General features: G+C 42.9%; 1 protein-coding gene across 1 annotated transcript in view; it reads right to left on the bottom strand.

The window, feature by feature from the left end:
• spon1a (spondin 1a) overlaps positions 1-21,896 on the bottom strand; it is a 223,906-nt gene that overhangs the window by 136,959 nt on the left and 65,051 nt on the right. The window contains exon 6 of the mRNA XM_060922817.1: positions 19,403-19,551. Within this exon, the coding sequence (XP_060778800.1) occupies positions 19,403-19,551 (149 nt within the window). The remainder of the gene's footprint in view (positions 1-19,402; positions 19,552-21,896) is intronic.

Here is a 21,896-nt window from a genome sequence, read left to right as displayed (position 1 = left end):
TATCCTGTGCAGGGTCGTGGGAGAGTTGGAGCCTATCCCAGCTGATTATGGGCAAGAAGTGGGGTACACCCTGGACAAGTCGCCAGGTCATCTCAGGGCTGACACACAGCCATTCACACTCAGATTCACACCTACGGTCAATTTAGAGTCACCAGTTAACCTAACCTGCATGTCTTTGGACTGTGGGGGAAACCGGAGCACCCGGAGGAAACCCACGCGGACACGGGGAGAACATGCAAACTCCGCACAGAAAGGCCCTCACCAGCCACGGGGCTCGAACCCGAACCTTCTTGCTGTGAGGCGACAGCGCTAACCACTACACCACCGTGCCGCCCAAAATAAGACAACCATATAAGGCAAAAAAGGTTGTTCTCCATTATACCTGTTCTGTAATGTTTTCTTTATTTTTATGCATCCATATTAAACTATGTCAGACCTCCAAGACTTTGTTTCATGTGTACAAAAATAAACAATTCTATTGTCATTCTTAAAAACTCACTCATTCTTCCTCAGCCCTTCTTTTCCATTTCTGTTTCTGGTTGAGAGTACGCTGTGCGCATTTTAGCTGCCGCTTCTTACTGGAGTTTTTTTTTTCTTCCCTTTGTTTTTTCTTTTTGTGTTTATATAGATTTATGCTTGTTTTGTCTGCCAGTTGTGGTGTAGCTCCGGACCCAGTTTTGGGTGTCGGTTCACTTCAGGCCTTGGTCTGCCGTGGGTGAAGCCTGTGCTCCTCGCTAGGGACTGCAGTGAGCTCGTTGCTCTTTTTAACATCATGGTTGTCCAGCGCTCTGTGCGGCGGTGCTTCTGTGCTTGGCACGGTGTTCTGAGTGATGCTGCCCGGTGGCGTCACGGTGGCTGTGCAGGTGGTGTGGGACAGACCTTCATGCACCTTTGGTGGGACTGTGGGCAGCTACGCCACTGGAATTACATCCTGACCCTCTTTTGGTGGACTTTTTTTTCCCCCCTCTAATTGTAAAGTGACCTTGGGTGTTAGAAAGGTGCTATATACAGTACATTGAAATTATTATTATTATTATTATTATTATTATTATTATTATTATTAAAACAATCCTCCCGGTGACATTTTATCTAAACGCTTTTACATTTGCACTTGATCAGGTTTGTAAAGTGTTCTTTTCCCCCCCATTTGAATCCAGTAAATCCACTGAAGTATGCCTTTTTCGTTTTCATGTTACTCAACCCATGAGATTAAAAAAAAAATAAAAAATCTCAGACAGCCCAGAAGGAGAAAATAAAGAAAATGATTCCATCATAACAATTAGCATGCGTCCCTGCGGTGCACTCAGAGAGCAAATCAATACGAGCTACTTTAGAGCCAAATGAAAAGTAATCAGATTAACAGATCAGATTTGTATTCGATGAAGCCGCTGGGGAGTGTTTTTGAGTGCAATAAAAATGTGATTCGTATGCAGTGCAAACCTCGTATGTCCTGTAAATATCTGATTTGTGAAAGAGTCGTAGCATCGATGTTCGGGATGCTTTTTTTTTTTTACTTATACAGCACTATCCAAAAGTCTTAGGCTTTCCCTTTTTTATTTCATACAAACTTTTTTTTTTTTTAATTATTTCTATTTTCTGACTTCAACATTATCGAGTCAAAACATTACAAAAACATTTTGGAGTTCCAAACGTTCATTTTTTTTCCTTCCCAGCACAAAATTAAATGCTACATAAAAAATAAAAATATTAGTAATATGTCTGAACCAGTGGCGGCTGGTAGTCTTTCAAACAGGGGAGGCTGGTCGGTTACGATATTTCCAGATTTTAAAAGAAAAAACATCAATTTTGCCCATACTCTTGCCTCTGATCTGGCTGATTGTTGGCAGCGTCACAAACTGTGAAATAACAGGTTCTTTTGGCCCATTAGCCTACTGTCCAATATACATGATGGTGGTGTTGGGGGGGGGGGTATATTTTAACATTTTATATTTTAAAATTGTGGCATGTTGTTTAAAAATTGATCATTATTGAAAGCAGCTCTTTGTCAGGAACCTCAGCAGTAACAGCAGAGTGTTCTGGAATAGGCACAAGCACTGACCTTGGGGAGCCAAACATAGAGCTGGGGGCCACACATTTCATTCAATGACACTTTCCCTATATTTTACTTATTTTGACTGAGAAATGTTTTATTGATAATTTTGATAACCCTTCACTTTTAATCCAGGTCTGTAGTGTGAAATGTTCTCAGCTGTGTTTTTGTTTAAAAATGTTTTCCAAATTGTAGCTGTGTTTAATTCATATCCAGAAAAATATATATTCCAATATAATATACTCAGCATAAACATTTTAAATAGATTCTATATTTTTGGTCCGTCCATGACATATTACTAAAGTAGCCTATTTACTGTTGTTGATGTGGGTCACTTGCTGTTAGCCAATTCACTTTCTCGTACCAGGAGAGCTGAAAGGAACGAGTATTATTCCCTACCTTTTTCACCAAGGCAATTTGAGGCGTTGGTCTACCCTGCTCTTTAATTTTAATTTTTTCCTCGAAAGGAAGACTGGCAAATGGCTTCGCCAAAATTAAATCAGCAATGCTTGGCATCCGTGCGCAGCTTTCTTGCTAGCTGACTAGCCCCCTCAAGTTCAAGTTCAGTCACTCAAATAAACGACATTTCTGGAACTAAGATAGCAAACTTGACAACACTATATTTACACTTTATTTACAATGAAAATATATACAAACTAAAAAAGCTGGTAGAAACCGTATGTAATGAATGAAATCGAAATGTAAGCTGATCTCTTACAATACACCACAGCACTCGCGAATCCGCATGGGACTGAACTGAGATTCACCGCTGCCTGTCTATATTTGAAACGAGCTGTCAATCAAAGAAAATATCCGGCCGCTTTCACCAATCACCAGTCTCCTCGCGGAAACTGCCATGTCCCTCCCACTGTGAGGCTGGGAGTCCGTAGGCGGGCATTTTCACAGTATTTGTCCAATAATCGTCTTGCATTTTGAGATTGAAAAGCGCAGAGCTCCCAAATGCCATTGAAGTGCACTGAGGCTGGGCTGCATCGCGCTGTCACGAGGGGGAAAAACTCACGCACACATTAAAGTTATAACGGAATGATTTCGCACTGTAGTTGGGTTGAGCACATATATTTCTATGATTCTGGATCTGAAATAGCAATGTTATAAGGTCGGCAATAACATAAGCCTAGCGCAATTCATCCTACACGATGTTCGTCATTTTTAGAGGAGGCTGAGCCTCCCTCGTTGTCTTAGAGCAATCGCCCGTGGTCTGAACAGTATATTCCATAAGAGAGCACTTTACAGATTAAAAAAAAAAAAACTAATGAAGGCTGCTGGGTTTTGGTGCAAAATGAAGAAGTGAGTGTGACAGGCAAAGTGTCCAGAAGAACTGTGGCTGGTTCTGTAAGACGCTCAGTAAAACCTACAGATCATTTCCGCATAAAACTGCACTCACTGGACCTGAGACTATTTTTTTTTAGTGTCGTCTCACACCATATATTGACTTTGTTTCATTTATTATGGTTCACTGCTTCCTGTTTATAGTATTTTTTTTAATGTTGAAACATTTCATTTCATTATTTTTAAGCTGTTTTTGGTCGACAGCATTTCTTTCCAAGTGCCTAAGATTTTGTCCAGACACTGTACTGTACGGTATATCACATGACTTTGTCATAAAAGATCCACCGTGTGATTGACAGCGTTGCATTTATCACAGAAATACCTGCTTCACACTGACGGAGAGAAAGGTTCCTTTGTCTCCGCTGTGATTTTTTTCTTGTCTCAGTGCGAAGATCAGGGAACAGAGGAGTTCAAGTCCCAGTTTAGGAGACGTGTTTCATCACAGATATACATCCTATCACATCTCCCTGCATGGACGTCCCTCCTCTCCCTCCACTCCGCTTCCTCACACGGGTGTTCCTGATGGATCAGCTATCAGTGTGGCTCAGTGTGTGTTCTGCTCCAGTGTTCCGAGACGATGTAGTGATGTGTGTAAATGAAACCGTCCACACCGTATACTGTACAACACATTATCACTCCGCTTGACAGCACGCCACTGCACTGATGAACGCTGCAGCACGTTTTCGTTTGGCCTTTAAATACGTTTAAAAGTGTTTAATGTACTTAAAACTAGTGTCGATTCAAGAATAAATAACATTTACGGAATATATTGTTAATCTGTGCGGCGTTGTGATGAACTTTTACTTTAAGCTTTTTTTTTTTTACGTTGTTTAACGCAATATACCAAATTCACAGGCACCGCCATCTTGGGTTTTTTAGTGATGTTCATCATTGGTCTGTGTTTTTTTTGTTGTTGTTGTTGCTTCCAACTCGCTCACTGTTGGTTCAATCAGCTTCAAACTCATGATTCTCACCTAGTGGTCGAATCTCTCATGTTGACTTGATTTTCCAATAAAATCGCCTGAACACTTTGCTGTCTAGTTCCCGCGAAAGATCGTCTCACTGAGGAAAATTTTGCATCCTTCCTAAAACTCAATGATTTTCCTTCTACTTTTTTCATGGAAAAAAAATGAGAAGGTGTATAAATATCAATGATACTGTTTTGAAGAGAATTAACAAAAGTTTGATCCTCTTATACACAGCGCATCCGAGCGCCACCATCATTAGTCATGTTCGGTGTCGACAATTTAAAGTGAACATTCCTGCTAAAAATTCTGGCTTTTATGTTTAAACACGGGCGGCACGATGGTGTAGTGGTTAGCGCTGTCGCCTCACAGCAAGAAGGTCCGGGTTCGAGCCCCGTGGCCGACGAGGGCCTTTCTGTGCGGAGTTTGCATGTTCTCCCCGTGTCCGCGTGGGTTTCCTCCGGGTGCTCCGGTTTCCCCCACAGTCCAAAGACATGCAGGTTAGGTTAACTGGTGACTCTAAATTGAGCGTAGGTGTGAATGTGAGTGTGAATGGTTGTCTGTGTCTATGTGTCAGCCCTGTGATGACCTGGCGACTTGTCCAGGGTGTACCCCGCCTTTCGCCCGTAGTCAGCTGGGATAGGCTCCAGCTCGCCTGCGACCCTGTAGAACAGGATAAAGTGGCTAGAGATAACGAGATGAGATGAGATTGCTATTATTAGTATCTGTATCTAAGAAACGATCCAGGTATGAAAAACTTTGCTCAAGTTCGAACAAGAAACCACACAGCAAAGACAAGGTTCACTTTTAGGTTTTTTCACAAGGACGTTTTTGGTGCCTCGTATAAACACATTGTTGAGCAGTGATTGGCTTGGCTCATCGTGGAAGAATGTCATCGAAAAGGCTAATGACTGAGATTTAGGAGAAATATTTAGTTCCCTTATTAGCATGCCATTTTTTTTTTAAATAGAAAGTCAATTCTGGGGCAGCTGTGGCCTGAAGGTTAAAGCAGCATTACATTACCGGCATTTAGCAAACACTCTTATCTAGAGAGATGTACAGTACAGCAGGACCCTGACACACCCTACCCAGTGAGCAATTATGGGTTAGGTGCCTTGCTCAAAGGCACTTCATCCATGTCTGCTGGTCTGGGGAATCAAACCAGCAACCTTTTGGTCTGAAAGCTACTCCTCTAACCTCTAGGCCATGGCTTCCTCCATACCCACAGCAGTGGGCAGCTATGCTACAGCGCCCGGGGAGCAGTTGAGAGTTAGGTGCCTTGTTCAAGGGCACTTCAGCCATGATACAGCCATGATAAAAGGCCCAAAAGGTCGCTGGTTCGATTCCTGGGACCAACAGGAAAAATGTGAGTGGAGTTGAGTGAATGAACAGCACTTTCCCCTCCCTGTGTATCATAGCTGAAGTGCCCATGATAGTGCAAGGCACCTAATCCTCAACTGCTCCTCAGGCGCTGTAGCAGTCCTCCTGTTGCTTCTACTAGCTACCACTTTCAACTTTGTTCTCCATGTCTGAGGATAGTGACAGCTGTCGTGTCTTCATCTGTTATCATCCAGCTGTTCAGGTCTTTGAAAGCATCGTCGGTATGTAAGAATAACGTTTAAGTTTATAATTTATTGATATTTACTAGTGCTGTCAAGCAATTAAAATATTTAATCGCGATTAATGTCGTGACCCCCTCCTAGAACTGCCACCTTATTGTGGTGGAGGGGTTTGTGTGCTTGAATGATCCTAGGAGCTATGTTGTCGGGGGCATTATGCCCCTGGTAGGGTTTCCCAAGGCAGACAGGTCCTAGATGACAGGCCAGACCAAGAGCAGTTCACCAAAAACCCCCTATGGAGAAAAAATCCAGGACCGTGACGTCGCCCGGTAGGACGCAGCCGGGGCCCCACCCTGGAGCCAGGCCCGGGGTTGGGGCTCGTATGCGAGCGCTTGGTGGCCGGGCCTTTGCCCATGGGGCCCGGCCGGGCTCAGCCCGAAGAGGTGACGTGGGCCCGACCTCCTGTGGGTTCACCACCCACAGAGGTAGCAGTAGGGGTTTGGTGCAATGTGGATTGGGTGGCAGTCGAAGGCAGGGGCCTTGACGACCTGATCCCCGGACACAGCGGCTGGCTGTTGGGACATGGAATGTCACTTCGCTGGGGGGGAAGGAGCCTGAGCTTGTGCGGGAGGTTGAGAGGTACCGGCTAGAGATAGTCGGGCTCACCTCCACGCATAGCTTGGGCTCTGGAAACCAGCTCCTCGAGAGGGGCTGGACTTTCCACTTCTCTGGAGTCGCCCGTGGTGATCGGCGGCGGGCTGGTGTGGGCTTGCTTATAGCTCCCCAGCTCAGCCGCCATGTGTTGGAGTTTACCCCAGTGAACGAGAGGGTCGCCTCTCTGCGCCTTCGGATTGGGGAGAGGGCTCTTGCTGTTGTTTGTGCCTACGGGCCAAATAGCAGTATAGAGTATCCGGCCTTCTTGGAGTCCCTGGGAGAGGTATTGAGGGGTGCTCAGACTGGGGACTCCATTGTGCTACTGGGGGACTTCAATGCTCACGTGGGCGACGACAGTGACACCTGGAGGGGCGTGGTTGGGAGGAACGGCCTCCCCGATCTGAACCCGAGTGGTGTTTTGTTATTGGACTTCTGTGCTAGTCACGGTTTGTCCATAACGAACACCATGTTCGAGCATAGGGGTGTCCATAAGTGCACGTGGCACCAGGACACCTTAGGTTGGAGGTCGATGATCGACTTTGTAGTCGTTTCATCTGATCTCCGGCCCTATGTCTTGGACACTCGGGTGAAGAGAGGGGCTGAGCTGTCAACTGATCACCACCTGGTGGTGAGTTGGATCCGCTGGCGGAGGAGGAAGCTGGACAGACCTGGCAGGCCCAAACGTATGGTGAGGGTCTGCTGGGAACGTCTGGCCGAGCACTCTGTTGGGGAGGTCTTTAACTCCCACCTCTGGGAGAGCTTTTCCCAGCTTCCGAGGGAGGCGGGGGACATTGAGTCTGAGTGGACCATGTTCTCTACCTCCATTGTGGACGCAGCTGTTCGGAGCTGTGGCCGCAAGGTCTCCGGTGCCTGTCGTGGCGGCAATCCCCGAACCCGGTGGTGGACACCGGAAGTAAGGGATGCCGTCAAGCTGAAGAAGGAGTCCTATCGGGCCATGTTGACCTCTGGGACTCCTGAGGCAGCCAACGGGTATCGGCAGGCCAGGCGTGCTGCAGCTCGGGCAGTTGCGGAGGCAAAAACTCGGAACTGGGAGGAGTTCGGGGAGGCCATGGAGAAGGACTATCGGTCGGCCTCGAAGAAATTCTGGCAAACCGTCCGGCGCCTCAGGAGGGGGAAACAGTACTCTGCCAACACTGTTTACAGTGCAGGTGGGGAGCTGTTGACCTCGACTGGGGACATTGTCGGGCGGTGGAAGGAATACTTTGAGGATCTCCTCAATCCCACCGTCATGTCTTCCACTGAGGAGACTGAGGCTGATGACTCAGAGGTGGACTCGTCCATTACCCAAGCCGAAGTCACTGAGGTGGTTTGCAAGCTCCTCGGTGGCAAGGCACCGGGGGTGGATGAGATCCGCCCTGAGTATCTCAAGTCTCTGGATGTTGTGGGGCTGTCTTGGTTGACACGCCTCTGCAACATTGCGTGGCGGTCGGGGACAGTGCCTCTGGAGTGGCAGACTGGGGTGGTGGTCCCTCTTTTTAAGAAAGGGGACCGGAGAGTGTGCTCCAATTATAGGGGAATCACACTTCTCAGCCTCCCAGGGAAAGTTTACTCCAGGGTACTGGAGAGGAGAATTCGACCAATAGTCGAACCTCGGATCCAGGAGGAACAATGCGGTTTTCGTCCTGGTCGCGGAACACTGGACCAGCTCTATACCCTTCATAGGGTGCTCGAGGGTTCATGGGAGTTTGCCCAACCAGTCCACATGTGCTTTGTGGATCTGGAGAAGGCATTCGACCGTGTCCCCCGTGGTATTCTGTGGGGGGTGCTTCGGGAGTATGGGGTTCGGGGCTCTTTGCTAAGGGCTGTCCGGTCCCTGTACGAACGGAGCAGGAGTCTGGTTCGCATTGCCGGCAGTAAGTCAGACCTGTTCTCAGTGCATGTTGGACTCCGGCAGGGCTGCCCTTTGTCACCGGTTCTGTTCATAATTTTTATGGACAGAATTTCTAGGTGCAGCCAGGGGCCGGAAGGAATCCTGTTTGGGAACCACAGGATTTCATCTCTGCTTTTTGCGGATGATGTTGTCCTGTTGGCTTCTTCAAACCAGGACCTTCAGCATGCACTGGGGCGGTTTGCAGTCAAGTGTGAAGCAGCTGGGATGAGAATCAGCACCTCCAAGTCCGAGGCCATGGTTCTCGACCGGAAAAGGGTGGCTTGCCCTCTCCAGGTTGGTGGAGAAGTCCTGCCTCAAGTGGAGGAGTTTAAGTATCTCGGGATCTTGTTCACGAGTGAGGGAAGGATGGAGCGTGAGATCGACAGGTGGATTGGTGCAGCCTCCGCAGTGATGCGGTCGCTTTACCGGTCCGTCGTGGTGAAGAAGGAGCTGAGCCAAAAGGCGAAGCTCTCAATTTACTGGTCGATCTACGTTCCGACTCTCACCTATGGTCATGAGCTTTGGGTAATGACAGAAAGAACAAGATCGCGGATACAAGCGGCTGAAATGAGTTTCCTTCGCAGGGTGGCTGGGCGCTCCCTTAGAGATAGGGTGAGAAGCACAGTCACTCGGGAGGAGCTCGGAGTAGAGCCGCTGCTCCTCCACATCGAGAGGAACCAGCTGAGGTGGCTCGGGCATCTTTTTCGGATGCCTCCTGGACGCCTCCCTGGGGAGGTGTTCCAGGCATGTCCCCCCGGGAGGAGGCCCCGGGGAAGACCCAGGACACCCTGGAGGGACTATGTCTCTCGGCTGGCCTGGGAATGCCTCGGTGTTCTTCCCGAGGAGCTGGCCGAGGTGTCTGGGGAAAGGGAAGTTTGGGCTTCCATGCTTAGACTGCTGCCTCCGCGACCCGGTCCCGGATAAGCGGAAGAAGACGAGACGTAATGTCGCGACTGTCATAGTTAACTCGCGATTAATCGCAATTTAATCGCACATTTTTGTCACATGAAAAACCATTGTAATTCTCTTATCAGCATCAAAAAGTGAATGGGCTTGCTTTGTACCAATGTGTTTTTTTTATTGCAGAGCATAACACTACGGAGCCGTAGAGGGGACATGGTGAATAAAAAAATAAAGCGTGGGAACGACTTATAAGGCGTGTGCACGAGATATTAATGCACGCGCACGAGTTATAACCCATGCACACGCTTTGCGTTAAGGCGTGCGCTCGAGTAATTAAAAGTAAGGGGACGAGTTACTACGGCTCCGTATAACACGTCTTGTCACAGCCACTGCAAAGTCGGGCTGAAGCCGCCGATGGGAAAACGAAACCTAAGCCGAGCACTGTGGCTCTTTGTCCCGAGGCGCGGCAGCGTGAGCTGCCCGCGCTGGTTCTTTGGGGGGAGGGCAGAGGACTCTGGCTGTGCGGGGCATGGCATTACAGTCTAGCTGCTATCGTTTTTCTAAGCAAAGTCTCTGTTCTGTTCCAAGTTCCTGGCAGTTTCAAAAGCTTATGAAAAACCTACATCATGTCACAGAGCGTTAATCTCGCAATAAAAAAATTATCGCCGTTAAAATTGAGTCAAGTTAACACGATAATAACGTGACATTTTTGACAGCACTAATATTTACATATATTTTCGCAGTGTTGATATATTTACTGTATGAGCAGATAGAAATGTGGATGGAGTTTGTGTTGGTCACATGTTTTGGTTAGGTTGGATTGAGGAAAAATATTTGTGACTTTGGATTAGTAATGCAATGCTTACTGTAATAGTAGGGTCATTCCATGCCAAATCAACAAATATCTGACAAATTTATGCTCGACCAGCTCAGATTTCAAGGAAATTTAGAGGGCTCAGAGATAATATTAAAAGAAGTTAATCCCCAAAATTTGAGCTTCCTATCTCCAACGGTTTCAGAGATACAGGCATTTGAATTTTTCGATTTTTTTAATTTTGCTCAAAACATACATATTTCAAAGTGTAATATAATCTTTATTATGCAAGATAGAAACCTAAAATTTTGCACAGAGAGACTCAATGTCTTGTACTACAAGCTTCAACTTAGAATTTCAATGGTCATTGTATATTAGATGGTGATTTTAACAAGGAAATTAAAAAGACAAATTTGCATTTTTAATTCATTCTGGAAGCTTGCCTGTGGCAGTAATGCTTAAACTAAGAATGTTATTCAAATCTACACAGAAATATCTACCAATTTCAGTTTTACCAAGTCTCCACTATTCCTAGTTTGTCTGTAATAGGGTTTTGAAATTCGCCGATTTCTAAAACATGTCATTTTCAGTAGCAAGAAATCCAATGTGGGATAGCAGTTAGGAACTTGTAAATTTTTTTCAGTAATCCCCAAGACCCATATTTTATATTGCCAATTTTTTGTTCTGTGTCTCTCAAGTATTTTTAAACTACAGGGGTTTAAAAAATCCATTTTCACCAAATTCGAATTTTTTATATATTTTCATATAACTGATATTTGAGGGTTAATAAATGCTTCAATAAGGCTCAAGTAGGTTAGGAGACATGTTTCTTCCTCAATTTTAAATAAAATTTCAATTAATGCTCAGTATTAATTATTTGTAAATTGATTTTAATCTAAGACTGTGTAACATTAGCAATCAATGACCAGCTATTGTGTACCAGTCAACAGCCAGCCTTATCAATATTAACACAGCACAATAGGTGACCTTTGATACCAGAACAGGTGGCTCATATCTTATAGTTTTAGAGTCTGTAAACTGCATACTTGTTCAGATAACATTATATTGCTTGGATTATATTAAATACATTGTAATACAGAGCACTGAGAACATTTACCAATGTTATTAACTGAATGTGTTTCTTTGCAAGGATTGGATATTTTGAATAGTTGACTAGGGAATTTAATTGTAGTTGCTTTCAATTTGAGATCAGTATAAATGAGTTTGTTCTTAAACATCTAGAAATGGCTGAACTTCCTCCCTGTTCTATAGGAATTGGACTAAAGAAAGATTCTGACTGCCATAAACTAGCATACAACAGAAATTGTAAGTTAAATACACTCTCTCAGTATAGTTTGGTGCAAATTTCCTTGTTAAAATCACCATCTAATATACAATGACCATTGAAATTCTAAGTTGAAGCTTGTAGTACAAGACATTGAGTCTCTCTGTGCAAAATTTTAGGTTTCTATCTTGCATAATAAAGATTATATTGCACTTTGAAATATGTATGTTTTGAGCAAAAAACAAAAAAAATCGAAAAATTCAAATGCCTGTATCTCTGAAACTATTGGTGATAGGAAGCTCAAATTTTGGGGATTAACTTCTTTTAATAGTATCTCTGCGCCCTCCAAATTTCATTGAAATCTGAGATGGTCGAGCATAACCTCTTCTTGATTTGGAATGGAATGACCCAGTAGCCTGTCTTTATTTCACCAACACTTTGTACCATCTGTGGTGTGACTGAAGGAGAACTGAAGTCATTTTTAAACTTGCTTTATTTCTTAACGTCTTATTCAATTACGTTTTCGGTTTGAGTAACCTTATATCGTGACTCGTATTGGCAACTAATCGCAATTAAATATTATACTTATCGGCCTATTCGGTTTTTAGTCGTGTTGAATTTAGTTCGTTTGGTTCACGGCAGGCGTCGCTTATCCGTGTGATCTTCACGAGACTTGTGTGAGACTTCAAAACATGAAGTGTCAGTGCCGCCATTTTGAAAACTGTTTTCCAAACGAAATATTGCACAAAAACGAGCTTAAATGACGATTACTGCCGACTTTTTTCAAACTTTCCTGATTGCTGTCAAAACAAACAAAACTTCCGGCTTGATTACATCAGCATTCGAAAGAGGGCGCGCACGTCTTTTGACAACGTTAGCAGATGTCGGTCACTTTGATTTCCACTGTACGTTTTACTTCCGTCCTACGATGTCTCGCACAGGTCTCAACGAATCTCGTTTACGTCCATTGCTTTGACATATGGACTGATATATTACAGAGCATATTTCAAACACTCATAACTTGCTATAGCAGCGACAAAATAGCGATCAAAAATGCATTCCGACATTTAATAAAATGAGGTAAATAGAATTTTGATGATAAAAAAAATTTGCCTTCAGTTCTCCTTTAACACATACTGTACTTGCGTTAACGTAGATTATGGTCATTTTGGTCATTTTGTGAATGTATATATTTTTCTCTTTGTCAGTTTTACCCTACTGCCGGTTGCTACATTAAAGCAAGGTGAACCTGGAACACCTTGTCTGCGTAGTAATCGGAGACGGAGTTTATATGCCTAGTAATTCATGCAAGGCGTGTGAAGAGATCAGGACAGTGTCTCAGCAACAGCAGAAGAACACATAGGGTTCCACTCCTGCAGCCAAGAATAAGGATCTTAGAATCAGGAACACGTTCCTATTAAAGTTCCCGGTGAAGGTATTTTGAGGCAATGAGTTATTCGGGATCATAAATACAACTCCTGTTGCCTGCTGCTTTCCTTGTGTCAGTAGAAAAAAACAAGAGGAGATTAGAGTGAATCGTGTCTGATGCAATGCTCTCACTCAGACTATCGACAGGGAGTAATATCCTGTAATATCCTCCTCCGAGACTCCTGGTCTACTACACCGCTTTCCTCATTCTCTACATTTTGCCAAAAAAGGGGCAAAACAGCAGATGGGGGGGAAAAGTGTGAAAAGCATTTAAAAACAGATCCTGAGATCGCAGTGGCGATATGGAGAGCCTCAAGCTGAGCTCTCTCTGTGGCTAAATTCAATTTATTTCCCTTCGACCTCATCCACAGTCCTTTATCATTCAATCAAAGAAACTGAAATCAGAAAACTTGCAATGGCCTCATTCCAGTTCTGCATACACACTATTCTCTATCATTTTGGAGATCGAATATATCTGGATGTGTTCCTGATCAGAGCTGTTTAAAGTCCTCTGATGTACAGTATTTATAATCCCACTGATTCATTTTGTCTTCTCAGGGAGACACCGTGCTCATTTACTTGGACTCTTAATCATACTGGCAAAAAATAAAAAATAAATTCTTCTTGTCCTGACACCAACATCCAGGACCATGAGATACTATGTGATGTAGATGTAGTGTACAGCGTCGCTCTAATGAACACACAACATAAAATGACCGTGATCTATGACATACGTTTTATTTTATGATTAATGATCGCATATAAAGCAAAGCTGACTCTGAGACTACACTGACTGGCCACTTTAAAAGGAACTTGTTGTTGATTCTCAGATCCCTGTTCTTGGCTGCAGGAGTGGAACTCAATGTGTTCGTCCCGATCTTAAAAAAGTTCTTATTATACACAACTGAAGAAATGTTCACTTACACTACCGTTCAAAAGTTTGGGGTCACTTTGAAATGTCCTTATTTTTGAAAGAAAAGCACTGTTCTTTTCAATGAAGATCACTTTAAACTAATCAGAAATCCACTCTATACATTGCTAATGTGGTAAATGACTATTCTAGCTGCAAATGTCTGGTTTTTGGTGCAATATCTCCATAGGTGTATAGAGGCCCATTTCCAGCAACTCTCACTCCAGTGTTCTAATGGTGCAATGTGTTTGCTCATTGCCTCAGAAGGCTAATGGATGATTAGAAAACCCTTGTACAATCATGTTAGCACAGCTGAAAACAGTTGAGCTCTTTAGAGAAGCTATAAAACTGACCTTCCTTTGAGCAGATTGAGTTTCTGGAGCATCACATTTGTGGGGTCAATTAAATGCTCAAAATGGCCAGAAAAATGTCTTGACTACACTACCGTTCAAAAGTTTGGGGTCACCCAGACAATTTTGTGTTTTCCATGAAAAGTCACACTTTTATTTACCACCATAAGTTGTAAAATGAATAGAAAATATAGTCAAGACATTTTTCTGGCCATTTTGAGCATTTAATCGACCCCACAAATGTGATGCTCCAGAAAATCAATCTGCTCAAAGGAAGGTCAGTTTTATAGCTTCTCTAAAGAGCTCAACTGTTTTCAGCTGTGCTAACATGATTGTACAAGGGTTTTCTAATCATCCATTAGCCTTCTGAGGCAATGAGCAAACACATTGTACCATTAGAACACTGGAGTGAGAGTTGCTGGAAATGGGCCTCTATACACCTATGGAGACAGTTTAAAGTGATCTTCGTTGAAAAGAACAGTGATTTTCTTTCAAAAATAAGGACATTTCAAAGTGACCCCAAACTTTTGAATGGTAGTGTATATTTTCTATTCATTTTACAACTTATGGTGGTAAATAAAAGTGTAACTTTTCATGGAAAACACAAAATTGTCTGGGTGACCCCAAACTTTTGAACGGTAGTGTACTTATGATGTTTTGATGTCTTTCTTAGCTGATATCTTGATCACATCTCACTGCACCATCCGGTGGTGAGATGTGATCAAGATGTCAGCTATGAAAGGCATTGAAACGCCATAAGTAAGTGAAAACTTCTTCAATTGTGTATCATAAGAACTTTTTTTTTTTTAAGATTAATAATCAACCAACTGGATGAAACTTTTCAAGACCAGTGTGTTCTTCTTTCTGCTGTTGCTAAGATGCTGAGATGCTTTTCTGCTCACCACGGTTGTAAAGGGTAACTCTGAGTTACTATATCCTTCCTGGCAAAAAATCTCAACCCAATCTGTCCATTTTCATCTGAGCTCGCTTATCAACAAGGCATTTGTTTACTTTCCACCCACAGAACTGTCACTCACTCACTCACTCACTCACTCACTCACTCACTCACTCACTCACTCACTCACTCGATGATTGTTTTTTGTTTTTCACACCATTCTGTGTTGAGACTATTGTGTTTGAAAAGCCCAGGAGATCAGCAGTTTCTGAAATACTCAAACCTTCATGGTCCATCTGGCTCAAACCGACACCCATGCCACAGTGAAAGAAAGTCATACTTTACTGTGAGATCACAATTTTTCCCGTTCTGATGTTTGAACATTGTGAACATTAACTGAAGATCTTGATTTGTATCTTTGTATTTGATATGTTGTGGATTGGCTAGTTAGCGAACTACATCAAACAAAACAGCAGGTGGATGTATGGATGTTCCTACTGAAGTGGCCGGTGAGTGTATCAAGGCGAGGAACTTCGGCATCATCCTATAATAACCTATAGTAACCTGATAAAACATCTCATCTCATTATCTCTAGCCGCTTTAATCTTCTACAGGGTCGCAGGCAAGCTGGAGCCTATCCCAGCTGACTACGGGCGAAAGGCGGGGTACACCCTGGACAAGTCGCCAGGTCATCACAGGGATGACACATAGACACAGACAACCATTCACACTCACATTCACACCTACGCTCAATTTAGAGTCACCAGTTAACCTAACCTGCATGTCTTTGGACTGTGGGGGAAACCGGAGCACCCGGAGGAAACCCACGCGGACACGGGGAGAACATGCAAACTCCACACAGAAAGGCCCTTGCCGGCCCCGGGGCTCGAACCCAGGACCTTCTTGCTGTGAGGCGACAGCGCTAACCACTACACCACCGTGCCGCCCCTGATAAAACATCTTAAACATAAAAAGAATCAGCACAACGTGTTCTCTGCTCAAAAAAAAAAAATGTCTCTGATCAGTGCTAGGTGACTGAAAAGAACAGATCTCACTCTTACCTCATATGTACAGTATGTTAACGGTCATAGATAGACTTTTTTCATGTTGTAAACAGCAATGATGTGTTTTGTTGGCGGAGCCAAACTAACAGCAGAAAGCTTTATCGGATGTTAATTTCCAACATAGGGATATGAATCATCTGGACACCTTCTGCAATTATTCTAATGGGTTTCCAGCAGGAGACAGGTTCTCTTACACTGATAAGTTGACCCTGAGCAAAACTTAAGTCAGTTGTATTATGTACCCAAGGCTTAGCGTAGTTTGTGCTCAATTATCGTGTAAAGTAAATGTCATATCACAGATATTATATTATCATACGCCCCATCCGTCCATCCATTATCCATAACCGGTTATCCTGTGAAGGTTTCTGGGCGAGCTGGAGCCTATCCCAGCTAACTATGTGTGAGAGGTGGGGGACACCCTGGACAAGTCGCCAGATCATCGCAGGGCTGACACATAGAGACAAACAACCATTCACACTCACTGGGCTCGAACTCAGAACCTTCTTGCTGTGAGGCGACAGTGCTAACCACTACACCACCATGCCATCCTCATATGCCCCATTCATTCATTAAATGCTTACATAAATACTGAATGATGTTCTAGCTAGCGTAGTCGTGAAGACCTCCTAAACCGAGACCAGAGTGTATCAAGACCGAGACTTTGAGGGTTTGAGACCAAGACAAGACCAAGACCAAGGCAGGGCGAGAACGAGTCAAGACCAGAACCGGACCAGTGGGTGTGAAGGGGGGCAGGGTGGGGGAGGGGTGATGTCGTTAACAGGAAGAAAAAATTCAAATTATCAATGAGTCACATTATGGGTTGCATTTCAAGCAGGAAATTTTGCATTCAATCACATCACAGTAACAATGCTAACAAATAGATCAGACAATGCACAGGCAGTTTAGTGAAATCCCCCTGCAGCTGTGGTCTTGACTGGTCTTGAAATAAAATCCCGAGTCATCTATATCTGAGACTGGGACAAGACCGAGTAAAAATGCGGTGGATTCTGAGACCTTCAAAAAGTGGTCTTGAGACCAGTCTCGAGTTCTCCAACACTAGTTCTCGCGAAACTGTCATTGAGCAATTTGGTTTGTTTACATGCTCCTTCCTGTTTTATGCTAATCCTGCTAATGTTGGTCAACAGTGTTCACCGTTATGAAACCGCGTCCTGAGAATGTCAGCATTGTGGTTGCTGTTGGTACTAATTTATCGTTTTAACTACAGCATTTAATTTGCCTTTGTGTTTGATAAATAGTCGAGAAATCCCTGCTTGATATGAAGTGAGCACTGCACAGATGAGAATTCTGGATGATGATGATGATGATGATGATGATGATGACAATAAAAGACATAAACATCTGTGTTTAGATACAATGGGTCTCTTTGACAATGGTATTCTAGAAAAAATTGATAGTCTTTTTTTTGTCTTTTGCACTCCAGTGGCAGAACAAATAATTTCTTTCCTTTATTTCTTTTAGTTCCTTTATATTTCAATCTCACTCTTTTCCCTGCACTTCTTTCTGAGGTCTGTTTGCCACCACAATACACACGCAACTGACGTGTCTTGGTAACCAGGCTGTCCACTCCAAATAAGTCAATAAAGACAATGAAATATACTTGATTTATGGATGTACAGAGGTGTTTTTCTGAAGTGAAATAAAGCCCGATTGTCTCCATTGCAACTCTACTGCAGCTATGCTAACTAACACACTTCATTTTTAGCTCATCCAGCCATAGGCCAGGCTGGATAAGCTTAAGCGATCACGTGTCATCCATCCGTCGTCTTCATGCATACACAATTTACAAAAATCACTACTCCTCCTACAGGATTGATCAGATTTCAATCAAACTCACATACAATGTTCGCCAGGTGAGTGTGCATAAAAGTCAAGATGGTAGCACTACCTGTCATATTTACAATTTTATGGGAGTCTGAAATGTTTGGGTGACTCGTCACATTAAATGCTACTCTTCGTAAACTGCTGGAACGTTTTCACTGAAACTCACCCAGAAGACTCTAAAGACATATTCCAGGTGGCGGCACCTGCCATGGATGAGGCTACACAGGGGTCATGTGCAATTTCACGGAAATCGCTACTCCTCCTACAGGATTGATCAGATTTTGATCAAACTCATATGGAATGTTCCCCAGGTAGATATGTATAAAAGTCGTCAAGACAGTGGCGTCACCTGTGGGAGTCTGAAATGTTTGGGTGACTCGTCACATTAAATGCTACTCTTCGTAAACTGCTGGGACGTTTTCACTGAAACTCACCCAGAAGACTCTAAAGACATATTCCAACGAGAATTGTTCACCAGGTGGCGCCACCTGCCATGGATGAGGCTACAGAAGGGTCACGTGCAATTTCACAAAAATCGCTACTCCTTGTTGACTGGATTTCAAACTCACACAACAACAACAGTGGTGGGTATGAGCTCCAGCCCTACTGAGGTTATTTTATTCTTAAAATTAACTCGTTAACATTTAAAGAACGAGAAGTGTAACCTGAATGCCTGAACACACATACTCATACTGCGTGTGTGCTTTTCATGGTCACTTGTTAAACTGGGAAAACGTAAATAAAGCTTAATAAAACCTTCCATGACACCTCTGATGATTAATACTAAGCAGGTTGCTCATTTCAGAATTGGTATTGATGAAAAAAAACAAAACATGTATCAGTGCAGAACAAATGCCAAAATGGTCAACCGAATCAATATTGACTGACGGTTCAATCCTCATGACAGTTACAGATTAGTGTACATCTACGTATAAAATATAGACATTCTGAGTACTTCTGTATTAAACTCATTGAGCTCCGCTGGTAAATGGTAAGATCCATGTTCTTAGCTAGATAGCAAACGTGGCTAATGATGATACTGCCAAACAAAATTGTGGTTGTTCTCGTAACATTATATTCTGAGAACGTAGCAATGCTCTTGAGTGTTGGACAATGACCTTGCAGTCAGGTAAATTAGCATTAGGCTTGAGAAAAGTTCAGAACAGCAGTTTTTCTTCACCAGTGAAAGAGATACTTTCCTCATGAGGGAAAAAGCTTCATTATTAATATTAAACTGGAGTTTCATCCAGCACGGAATCCATTCAGTTAAAGACCAATTAAGGTCAAATTTTGCTGACTTCATCTTCACCTTTTACCGAATAAGCACTGACCCAAAGTAAGACCCGACAGCTCCATCCAGCCTGAGAGGTCCTGTATTATTTTATACCACTATTAATAATGGATAGTGTACAGGTTCCATGCCCTTTCAGCATCCTCCCTACCTTCTGTCGAATCTCTTCCTCCATCTTGACAGGCGAGCCGAGCTCCGCTACCTGTTTGACTCCTTCACTCGCGTAACCTCCGTATTCCCACAGCACGTAGTTCTTGGAGTGTGACGCGCCAATGATGGCGGACCAGTGATTAGCTCGTCCTGTGGGGAAAATTGACAGAAAATTAGTAGAAATATCTGGTTTGACATCTACTGCTCCTTATACTGTTATTATTACTCCAACACTCCAACTCCACTATAACAAACTCCTTGGTGGACGTCCAAATAGTTCATTATATTGAAAAGTTCGTAATACTGAAACGGACCCACTTGTCTGACCAAACACTCGTTATATGCAAAATTTTCAGCACATTCTCCTGATCACGAATTTCTGCTTCCTAGTCGCTATCGCAGTTCACTGACTGAGTTAAAGGATCACAAATGGAGGTGATGATTCCTCCATCTGTTATGGAAATGATGGAGGTTACTGGTGTATCGTATTGTGTCAATGTTCACACACTGACTCGCTCGGTTTTCTAAATCTTCACCATTCAGTTCATTCATGCATTCTAAATCAGAGATGATGTCATTTATGTCGCGCCCGTGGAACTGGGCGGGGCTGGGGGTATAAAAACACCACCGGTGTGTTTTAACTAGGTGTTAAGTTTAGCAGGATCAACAGTCATTTCATCATTTTATTGATCCTTTGATCACCATTTTCGATAATTGTTAGTGATTGAAACCTTAGTGAGGCTCGTTAAGCCTTTGTTTTATGCCATTAACACGTATTGTTAACTTTACTGCAGACTTGATTATTTATTGTTTGTCTCTGAGGGGAAGAGGAAACTACTACTACTACTTATAATAATAATAATAATAATAATAATAATAATAATAATAATAATGCTACGATTACTACTACTCTTAGTATTGCTGTTACAACTACTATAACTACGACTAGTCTATCCACATTCACTGGGCATTCATATGAGCAATCACACACTCTGATTGGCTGATCTACTACTAGGCTATCATCTCATATACCATGAGTAGAGAAAAACAAAATGGTGGCACATGTTGCTGAACCAACCGAGGACGAAATAAAAACTCTACTCGAAAACAAAACCCCCAAAATTATCAAACATTTAAAAGAAACAGAAATAGCTAAAAGTTTTTTGTTCGTTTGTTTTTCCCCAGTATCTCCTGTTCCACACTCCAGCCCAGTTGGTGGCAGTAATGCACCTTTTAAGTTGGTTTGCAAACGGCCAAAAAACCATAAAGACGAAGAAGACGACCCCCATACAAAAAAAAACCCAACAAAATATGGAATAAAAGTATTTGATGGTAAGAACGTATCTTTTTTTCATTTTTCAAGAATTATTATTATTATTATTATTATTATTATTATTGCTTTTTTTTTTTACAAATTGCTGCTGTCATTTCACCGGTTTGTTTACATTCTAAGCGGAAATGATTTTGTCTGACGTTTTGTATAAAGCTTTTATTTACCGAATTTGCAAAAAATAAAAATGCTCCATTTCTCAAAATCCAGTGAACGTGGACAGAATAAAACAGTTATTCCACTCAATCTCGTCGTGCATGGATTATAGACAACTTGGTGCTATGCGCCTTGTTGGCTATCAGCTCATGTACCGGTACAACTCGATTTCATGGAATAACTGTTAAATATTACCAATGTTACTTTATGATTATTACTGCTACTGCTAATACTATTATTATTACTCCTACTGTTACAATTATGGCTACTATCCCCATAACTACTACTACAACCCCGATTCCAAAAAAGTTGGGACAAAGTACAAATTGTAAATAAAAACGGAATGCAATGATGTGGAAGTTTCAAAATGCCATATTTTATTCAGAATAGAACATAGATGACATATCAAATGTTTAAACTGAGAAAATGTATCATTTAAAGAGAAAAATTAGGTGATTTTAAATTTCATGACAACAACACATCTCAAAAAAGTTGGGACAAGGCCATGTTTCCCACTGTGAGACATCCCCTTTTCTCTTTACAACAGTCTGTAAACATCTGGGGACTGAGGAGACAAGTTGCTCAAGTTTAGGGATAGGAATGTTAACCCATTCTTGTCTAATGTAGGATTCTAGTTGCTCAACTGTCTTAGGTCTTTTTTGTCGTATCTTCCGTTTTATGATGCGCCAAATGTTTTCTATGGGTGAAAGAGCTGGACTGCAGGCTGGCCAGTTCAGTACCCGGACCCTTCTTCTACGCAGCCATGATGCTGTAATTGATGCAGTATGTGGTTTGGCATTGTCATGTTGGAAAATGCAAGGTCTTCCCTGAAAGAGACGTCGTCTGGATGGGAGCATATGTTGCTCTAGAACCTGGATATACCTTTCAGCATTGATGGTGTCTTTCCAGATGTGTAAGCTGCCCATGCCACACGCACTAATGCAACCCCATACCATCAGAGATGCAGGCTTCAGAACTGAGCACTGATAACAACTTGGGTCGTCCTTCT

Source organism: Neoarius graeffei, chromosome 6 (genome assembly GCF_027579695.1).
Source record: "Neoarius graeffei isolate fNeoGra1 chromosome 6, fNeoGra1.pri, whole genome shotgun sequence".
In the NCBI taxonomy this organism is placed as follows: Eukaryota; Metazoa; Chordata; class Actinopteri; order Siluriformes; family Ariidae; genus Neoarius; species Neoarius graeffei.
The sequence above is the reverse complement of the archived record's forward strand: the minus strand, read 5'-3'. Positions and strand labels throughout refer to the sequence as shown.